General features: G+C 45.5%; 1 protein-coding gene across 1 annotated transcript; it reads left to right on the forward strand.

Annotated features, from left to right (window-relative positions):
- The first annotated feature begins 7,211 nt into the window (after window positions 1–7,211).
- On the forward strand, window positions 7,212–9,469 carry LOC126640740 (cystatin-like). Its single transcript, XM_050316831.1, has 3 exons — window positions 7,212–7,473; window positions 7,966–8,079; window positions 9,065–9,469. The coding sequence occupies exons 1-3, from the start codon at window positions 7,240–7,242 to the stop codon at window positions 9,140–9,142; spliced, it is 426 nt and encodes a 141-aa protein (XP_050172788.1). The 5' UTR covers window positions 7,212–7,239; the 3' UTR covers window positions 9,143–9,469.
- Window positions 9,470–9,735: the final 266 nt, after the last annotated feature.

Here is a 9,735-nt window from a genome sequence, read left to right on the forward strand (position 1 = left end):
CTAGGTACTGAGACCCATTTTTTGCTATTTTCTCCATCTTCTTAAGATTCCTTTTAGGGTTTGTGCTGGTGACATCAGTTGTGTTGCGTGCTGTGATCTGGCTTTCTGTCTCCTTGCTTGCATGAAAGTTGGAAATGAACTGATTGCCAGCCACTGGATACAAAGCAGTCACCTAACTCACACATAACCACACACTTCTTTGAGTAAAAGAACTGCTCTGAAAGTGAGTCTTCACTTGTGCGCTTGAGCTTACTGAAACCTGAAGGATGGCTAACTATAAATGGGGGATGCAGCACGGCCCGTGGATTAACAGTGTATTAATTAAATAATGATTATAGATGCAGTAATCTTATTAATGTATGACAATACATACCCTTCTGGAAGGCCCTTTCATGTTTTGGAGTAGCCGTTATTTTTGCCAAATGTATATGTATAGAGCAGCAATTGAATTAGACGGGTGAATTTTGGGGTTATTCACAATTTTACTTCTTCCTTCTTGAGGGAAAAAGTGGCCTAGTACCCCAGTTTGTCTGGTATGGGTGACTGGTTTCGTTTGCAAGCTACCTTGACTTCCAACAATTTCTCTCTTGCAATTGTTAAACACAATAAATGTCTCTGCCCCTTCCCAGTGCTTCAAATCCAACAAGCACAATGTAGAAAAGAGCTCAAGTCTTTCCTAATGAGAAGTAGGGAGGAATCATGCTGGCAAGTCAACCCCTTGGGAACAGGCTGTTCTCTGCACTGAGATATTTCATAGACCAGAGTTTTGCTTCCCCATCCCCCGCAAAAAAGCCTTAACCAGGTAGAGCTTTCTGCTCTGAAATGTGGAGCAGACAGAAATTACAACCACTTCAAAACCTAGCACAGCGGTTGTACCTATATCGGGACTGTGAAAATATCCAGGCTGTGCACCATTGGTTTGTCTTCCAATGAGAAATCAATGCAGTTACTTGAGAGCACAACAGTTGTCTCTCAAAAAACAAAACAACAAAACCAAAAATAAAAAACAACCAAACAAAACTAACAAAAAACTCCCACCAGAATCAAAAAAAGAGAAAAAACCCAAACAGGTTGTGTCTGTGCAGTGCAGTGCAATGCAAACCAGCACAGTCTGGCTTGGCTCTGCTGGAATTGTAGCAGAAGAGCTCACTTCAACTAACAGAAATTCGAGGTTCTGGATAGCCCTTTAATTGTGTGTTCTTGCAAAGATTATGGATTTGTAGTCTTGCTCTTAAGAGAGAAAGGGCCTTCAAATGTATGAAGCGGCCTAAATATGTATAGCTAAAGGATGATATCGTGCTTAGTGAACACTCAAAGTTGTGCTATATGCCAAAGCCCTTGAACTTTGAAGTAGAGAAGTTACACTACAAGCTCTTGCCAAGGGAGGACAGGAGTGATTCGATTTTTAGAGTGAACAAAAGTGATGTGACTGGTGAACCACTTTCTGGGGATCTTGGGGGAACTCTGCACAGACACCATGCTAGCTATTGCAGAGGAAGCTCTCCTCTGGGTTGCCTGGGTTCTGCGAAGTCTTACAGCATGAGCTCTAATCCTTCCGGGTTTCTCTGTTACACTTTGTTTCTCTGCCATGTGCAGGCTGTGGCCCAAACTTCAGGAAATATCTTTTGTTATTGTCTGGCTTTAATTTTGCACTAAACTAACTTCTATTGAAACATCTGACCATTTCACTCCTAGTTTAGTGGTTGCTGCTGGAAGAGACAGGAATGAACAGTATTGCAGCAGACTGCTGGAGCACACAGCACACAAGCATACACTTCATTTTAGACTTATTCTTACTCATGTAAAGTCACTGGTGTTTCTCAGAAGCTAAGCTTAAACATACACTTTGTGCTGCAGATGAGATCAGAGACCAAGGGCAGAACTCATTCTCTTGTCAGCTTTGAACCAAACAATTCCCAGGGAAGAAAAAAACTATCTAGTAAGAACTAATGAATACAAATCTTATGCAGCAGAGCTATTTCTCCTGGAGGCTGAGGTGAACAAATACGTAAGAAGAAAGAAGTATATAGAAGAAAAGAGAATGGCCAAATTATTCTTAGTAAATACAAGCTAATGCAGCAGTCATAAGCAACAGTTTGCATAAAATCTCTGGCGATCATTTTGAATATATGCTATTGCTGTGCTGGCATTAATATTTCTTAGAGCAAAATGGATGACGGTGCAGAGGGTTTTTTTTGCTAACATCCCAACTGCAACTTCACTTAAATCAGCACTCATTATCAATACTGTGGCTTCATTGCTTCAGTTGCAGTCTAACTGGTAGCTTTCAGTTATTTGAAATGCAGCTTTTCTGCTGCCAATTACTTTATTTACTGCTTGTGTGTAAAACAATAATGCCTTCCCTCCTGGGCACAAAGGCAGATTAACGTCAGTAATTACTAAGCACACGTCTGTATTCAAATAACCATTTCTTAGAGGCAGATTATCTTCTGCATTGTCATAAGGGAAAGGGATTTAAACAGGTGATGCTGTCATCCCATAAGTGATGTGAGCAGCGTGGGACTTAGCAGAGAGTTGGTTAGCTCCCAGAATCGCTGTCTGCAGGGTGATAATCATTGACCTACTTGAGATCAGTCCTGAGAGTTGTTTGGCATTTAATTCCTAAAAGTAACAGCCAGTGACTGAATAGGGTTCCGTGCTACTTGCACTTGCTTTCTGTTCATTTTTTTTTTTGCTGTTCCCAAGAAATCTAAGGCTGTGCTTTCAAGAGAGCTCAACACCTAGATTGAGGACTTATATTTCCTAATAGCTGTGTTCCCACAGAATTGCCTGAAAGGTGCACTCAGCACTAACTGCTAAGCTTATTTAGGCAGTCATTGAACTTGAGAGTGGGTGGAGGCTTTTGAAGTCTGTCGTGGCACATAGTGTTTTTCAGATGAACAATCACCTTGCAGTCTATCCAGAAAAGCCACTACTGGCTTTTGACTTGTGGTGAGAGCTTGCCAGAATTTGTACATGCCTGTGTACATGCAGAAGAGATGTGGCCTGTGGTCCTGGTTCACTGGGTATTTTCAAATCAGCTGTCTAGATTTTAGAGGCCACCCTTTTGAAGCTGAGAGCCAAGATAGGGCCCTGGTTTTCCTTGTGTGGACAAGTCATGGCATTGCCTCCATTCCTGTTCTAAAAAAAATGCTTCTCCACACCAAAGCAAGGAGTGGTGGCCATGGCCCTCAAAGGAAGGCAGATTCCCTATTTCTCCCACTGTCACTGAATAAGCTGATATGGGATGTGTTTCTTTCCATAAGCTCTTCCACAGCAGTGAAACGGCTTTGCCTTTGGTATTGAATCACTCTCAGCCATGTCTTGTTGTCTTGCTCTCTTGCTCAAGGGGCATTTTTTTTCATGAGCTCCTGGGACTCACATGAACATACGCAAACCCAGCTACTTGTTACACTGCATTTGGCTCTGGCTGCCAGTTTAACAGGGGAAAACTGGGAAATCTAACCCTGCTTTATGGCTGATATATTTTAAAAGGAATCAGAAAGCAAGTTAAAAAAGCATTTAAGAGTGTATTAGTTTTGAGATATTTCAAAGGTAATCTCCTACCTTTAGGGAGTGTGATTATTTTTCAGTATCTGAGGTTTGCTATCTCATTACTCAGTGACAGGAAAAGCTGTTGCCCCTCCTGCAGGCCCTAGTTTCCGTTCTGAGTGCCATGCAGAGATTAGAGGTCTGCAGGCTGGCTTTCAAGCCCTGCAGGAACCAGCTAAATGCAGTTATCTTTAGACGAGTGCAGATAGCAGGCCTGGAGTGGAGGTACTCAGACAATGTGCAAGAGGCTGCCACATCGGAGATTTTTCTGGGAAGTGCAACCGAATTCTGAAACTGTCCAGAGAATAGCTCTGCATACATGCTAGGAATTGTCAAAGCAGAGAACAGGTGACAAAATCTCCTACATTTTAAGATATTCTTTCCCTTAAGATCACATGGCCCTTGAGTTAATTTTCAAGTAGCAGCAGACTTGGGGATATGGCCCACAGCAACACTACCCATTGATGTGAGCCATCATATTTTCACCTGCCATTTCTGGTCCTGTCTTTATGGGCTTGATCATACAAATCATAGTGATGAATTAAATGGGGCATTTTTTCTTTCAGTCTCATGGAGACAGAGCTGCCCATATGACTGTCTAAGTGGACAGTGTCCTGCCTGGCTGACTGTATTTCACAGGATCTTTATGCCCATACAGATGGAAAAAGGCTTTGACTGGAGGCTGCAGAACATTTATTTGAAGGATTTTCTTCAAATAAGCACATATTGTAATGGCTAGACTTGTAAATGTAATGTTTTCATATTTAGGAAATATATTCTTTGAGTGATAGAGATTGATGAAAATGTTACATAATTTATGTCGAAGTACTTCTATGACTTAATAGTCATAAACCCAGCAGCATGCCAGAGACAGTGGAAGAGTCCTGCATCATATCTCTGCAACTCTTCCCACAGGAGTCAGTGACTTGACCCCCCAGTAAATTGCATGGAAGGAAGGCTATTGCTTTGTCCCAGCAGAAGCTGCTGACTATCTTACTCAAGAGGCTTTCAGCCTTCAAAATTGGTCCTTTTACGAAACACTTCCCTTTGTATTACCTTGTGTTAGCTTCACAGCATGGTGGGAGGGGAGGGGGGAACCATGTCAGTACCCCACCCTTTGCTGCTCTAGATTCATTTAGCAGGATGTGAAGCACTGACCTCAGCATAGATTTGGCATGCTTTCCCTCGGTTCAGAGAAGCTGAAACAGATGTTTAGTGTTTGATCATTGTTTCCCAGTGTTCCTGTCTCTATCACAGACTCTGTTGAGGGTCATTCAGAATTCAGCTCTGTGAAGAAACTTGCTCTTCATTAAAGGACTAGCTGCTTTTTCAAAGATCTTTGTCTAATTGTACTTTGAAAGATATGTCACAGTATTATAGATCTTTTGAGGTAGCTACTGAGTAGAGACATATATAATTGGTCCTTTGGATGGTAAAAGAGAGATGAGGGATGTCAAAAGCAAGGACAGTGAATGCAGCAGTTATCTGGAGAAATGAGTATGCCTGGTAACATAAAAAGCTCATCAATCCTGTGTGAAGTTGAAACACAGACAAAAAGGTAGATACAAATATATTCAATATTGTACAAATGCTTGAACCAGCTGTGTAAGGAGACACTAAAACAGTTATACTGATAGCACACAGTATTACAAGCTTTTGCAATGTTATCATGAGTCTCCTGCTGCTTGGTAAGTTCCTCAGTTACTGTATTCTTTGGTCATCTGGGATATTCAGGAACTTCTGCTTTATATTTTATAAAAAGCACCTCTGATAGAATAAGATAGTTGCACCTTTCAAAAACAAAAGGACAAAATGCAGTTTTATTCATGAACCAGGTGCCCTTTATTCATTAACTGTAGAACATAATTTTTTTGCCAAGCCTTTTTTTCTCTCATAATTGCTTTGTTTCAAGTCCTGATTTTGTGGGGTTTGGACTGGCAGTAGCCAGCAAATGCAGCTTGTTTCTGTTTGGGGGTCTGCAGGTGGTCCCTGTCTTGAAGAGGATGATCCCTCCCTGTGTTGAGCCTTTTCCATCCTGTGTGATGAAGAAGTCTCCTCTGCTTCCTCAGTTTCTTCAGCTGGAGTACCTTTGTGGCATCAATTATTCATTGGACCAGTGACAGACTGGCATGTGAGAAGAAACTGAAGCCCTGGGTTTCTGAGACAGAATAGGGCTGGCTGAAGAGTCATGCTGTGGCATTGAAGCAGGTGGGGAGAACATGGTTGTGACCTCCTGTACCTTGTACAATGTCCCCTTGCAGAAATTACCATGCGATCACCAGCGCTGTACTGAGAGCTAACTTGCTGCCTACGACTGCGAGTTTAAACCACGCTGGGATGCCTTAACCCCAGTAAGTTTACCCCAGGCTTTGCTTGCTTGTTTGCCTGTAAGGTCAAAATTCTCTGAATCCCCAAGGCACTGTTTTTTCCTCTCACAGTGCTTGCCTTGTGCAGTAGTGTGAGGCACAAATTCCTGCATGAGGTGTGTGGGGCTGGTGAGCACCTCCAATGGCTGGGAGCCGGGGCAGTGCTCGATGGAGGCCTGAGCTGGCAGGGCCAGAAGAGGGCAGTGCGAAGAGACCTGGTAGGTGACTGATTTAAACCAGAGCTGGCTGTTCCTGCTGGCAGCAGTCACTGACAGAGCCTTTGCCTCTAAAGACACTAGGCAACCTCCAAACTTGAGCTGGAGCTCCAGTCTAGGTCCAAGGTCCATTAAGGAAGAGATAAATGGAGACAGACTCCTGCAGCTGCTAGCAGCTCTAGCTCACCTTCCAATATATCCTAGTTCCCTCTCTGGCACTTTGAGCAGCTTTGAGCAACCTGTCTTGTAGAAAGTGTCCCTGTCCAAGGCAGGGAGGTTGGAACAAGGTGATATTTGAGGTCCCTTTCAACCCAAGCCAGTCTATGATTCTTTCTCTAGCTATAAAAACGCCTGTCCCAATGCCATGTCCCCGTTAAATTAAGTCGCACAGCTTGTTGGCAACTGCAGGGATTTTTCCAGGGGTCACTCATGTTGGATACTGCGGCAGTGCTGGATATTGCTGGCATGCAGGCAGCCTTTCCAGTCAGCACACCAGCCTCTTCCATTTACAAGGCATGCTGCAGATGCAGGTGCAAAACCTCATCCTCTCTCAGCCTAACAACTCCTCGAGGCCTTGAGTCTCACCGGAGCTATCTCCCTCATACTATATTAAGTCCCATCTTTCCAAACTTAAGGTTCCTGACAGGATGGGGGAGATCGGCTGGTGTTTATGGGAGCTGACGGGAGGTGAAACGATCCATCTGGGAAGCCTCCCATGTCGCCGATGGCCCCGGAGTGTAGATGAGGCAACACCAGTGCCGCGGAGGCAGAGGTAGGAAATGACACACGGTGTTTTGTGCTGGGAGCCACACTAGCAGCTTTCCCCTCCGCAGTAGAGGGAAATAAGGGTACGAATAACCCACGGGGGAGGCAGATCCTGGAAAAAGACTCCAACTTCCGATGCCCGGGCGGGAAAACATCCTTCTTCCCCCTCCCTCATGCCCATCCCCCTCCCGGGGAGGTCCTGAGGCAGCGCCGCCGGCGCCGGAAGCTTGGGGCCGGGAAGGCGGGGCTGAGGCCCGGGCCAAAACAGACCGCCCCGGCCCGCCCTGCCCCGGCGGCTTGAAAACGTCGGTGGCCGTGAGGGGCTGGCAGAGCGCGCAGCCATGGCGGGGGTGACCGGGCTTGTGGCGTTGCTGCTCGTGGCTCTATTCTCTGCTGGCATTGTGCGGGCCGCCGAGTACCGCCCGCGGCTCCTGGGGGCCCCGGAGGTCATCGACAACCCCGAGAACGACGAGGGGCTGCAGCGGGCCTTGCAGTTCGCCATGACGGCGTACAACAGGGCCAGCAACGACATGTACTCCAGCCGGGTGGTGCGGGTCATCAGCGCCAAGAGGCAGGTGAGCGGCGCGGGGGGCCGGCACCCTCCGGGCGGGGGGCAGCTAAGAATGATGCCGGTGGGATTCCTTTGGAGACAGGGTAGGCCCCGAGCTTGAGGGCGTCTGCAGGTTTTTCAGGTTTTTTCCCCACGGAAGGTGAGTAAAAGCCCTTTTTTATATAGCTCCGCTCCTCTGTGTGAATGAGCTTGAGTGCTGCGTGTTATTGAAGAAGCCAGTGGTCTCCCTGTGCTGCTGATGAGTTAATACGTGTCTGTTTATTGTTAAGGAAGCTGCTCTGTGAGACGTGTTTATTTGGATTTTGTTTCCTATTTCTGAGAGGGTGCCAAGTGCCACTTTTGTGGAGGTTGCCACATACAATCCCTTCTTTACTCTCGGAGTCTGGTTTCCATCATGTAACAGGAACACCACCGGCCTCTTTGCCAGGCTTGTCTCATCAGAGAGCCCTTCTCTCTGTAGTGTGAATAAAGTTGCCTCTGACTTGTCTTGTTGCAGATTGTGGCTGGAGTCAAGTACATAATGGAAGTTGAGATTGCCCGGACAATTTGCACAAAGCCAGCAGCTGATCTCCAGCACTGTGCTCTCCATGATGAGCCGCAGATGGCTAAGGTAAGCTCTAGGGTATGCACCTTGCTGACTCCCTGGTTTCTAGCCTCATCCCAGCCAAGAACAGAGACCTTATGCCTGTACACTTAACAGGGTACTGCTCTTGCAGAACTTGTCTTGCCAGGTGATGTTGTCAGAGAAGGCAGGGCCTTTTGCCAGCTTCATAAGTGGGGCTCTGAGGCTGGAGCACTGCATGTGTCTCAGTCCTCTTAGCAAGTGCTCATGGTCTGGATCAGAAGGATATGTGGAGGAAGCTCTGCCGAGCCTGTGGGTCTCCTGGCTCTCAGTCCCCATATCTCAGCTCTTCTTTCCCATGGTGATGTAAACATGCTTGGCTTGGCATGCTTTCCTGTAGGACTTGTACTGCTATGAATAGAGCTTTGGGCAAAGCACTGCCCAAAAGAGGCAGATTATCCCTCTTCTCTGTGCCCACCAAGGTGTTACACCTGCATTTGTCTAACAGCAATGCTCTGTAAGGAGTAATTGAGCTTTTTGGATGGGAGCACCAAATATGTCTGCCTTGATCTGGCCCGAGTCTAGTTTTTCCATAGTGTTTCATGGGCAGTATGTGTATGTACCCTTTGTACCTGTGCATGTATGAGAAGTGTAGCTGCACACAAATGATCCACGAAGCACCTCACTAGAATCTGGTGTGTACCACTATGGCAGGTGGTACGTATGGATTAGCTGTCCAAGTGTGCTTAGCTGTGCCTGGGAGCTTACGTTGGAATGTTATCCTTGGTGAAAGCTTTCCTCTGAATGGATAAAGGAGGTAACCTGATCCTCAGCAGTGCTGACTACTCAACTTTACTTGTTCAGGCGTATTTGAGAGACATAACTCATCCTGAGCAGGTACTTACAAGAGTGCTGTTTCAGAATACTTGTCTGGAGAGGGCAAATCTAGAGAACCACAAAAGTGTAGAACAATGGTAAATTACACTGTTTTATGCTCTTAATCTGGTAATTTATTCTTTCTTTCTCTCCTTAGCGCACCACTTGCAAGTTCGTAGTGTTGAATGTTCCTTGGCGAAACCAAATTGAGCTACTGGACAGTCAGTGCCGGTGAACCTACCTTGATTCCAGCAGAAACCAGCAACCAGTTGCTCAGATTTAAGAGAAAATGGCAATAACACAAATAGAGATGGGCTTTATCAATGGCTGTAACTCAACTACTTCTGTATTCTTGTGCTATGCAGATTAAACCATGTAACTTTACTTTTAAAGCACAGTATGATCTCAACTCTTTCTTCTTTTGGAATGATTATTTTAGAGCAGCTGTTCCGATCTTTCTGCAGCTTTCCCAATGAAGTCACTCCACCATCAGAATTCTGATTAAAACCCCTTGGTACCCCTGTTAAGTAACTACTGTAAACATAAAAACTTAATTAATTGCTGTGATGTGTGGTTTTCTTTGATCTTCTCCTGTCTTGGAGGGAGGGTTTGCTTTTATGTGTCACCTAATCTATCCTGCCCAAACAATGGGATGAGAAGGAATAGGGGGTCCTGATCACAGAGTCAAACCATGCCTCCTTGTCCCTTAACCTGACCTCTAGTTTTGAGTAAGAGATGGAAGTCATAGCTGTTTTCACCGAAGGGACACTGCTTTTGAAAACACTTTGTCTTGGGAAGATTAGCCAAAGCTGTAATTGTTTTGGGTCC

The sequence above is a fragment of the Myiozetetes cayanensis genome, unplaced genomic scaffold (assembly GCF_022539395.1).
Source record: "Myiozetetes cayanensis isolate MyiCay16 unplaced genomic scaffold, myiCay2020 scf2-11, whole genome shotgun sequence".
In the NCBI taxonomy this organism is placed as follows: domain Eukaryota; kingdom Metazoa; phylum Chordata; class Aves; order Passeriformes; family Tyrannidae; genus Myiozetetes; species Myiozetetes cayanensis.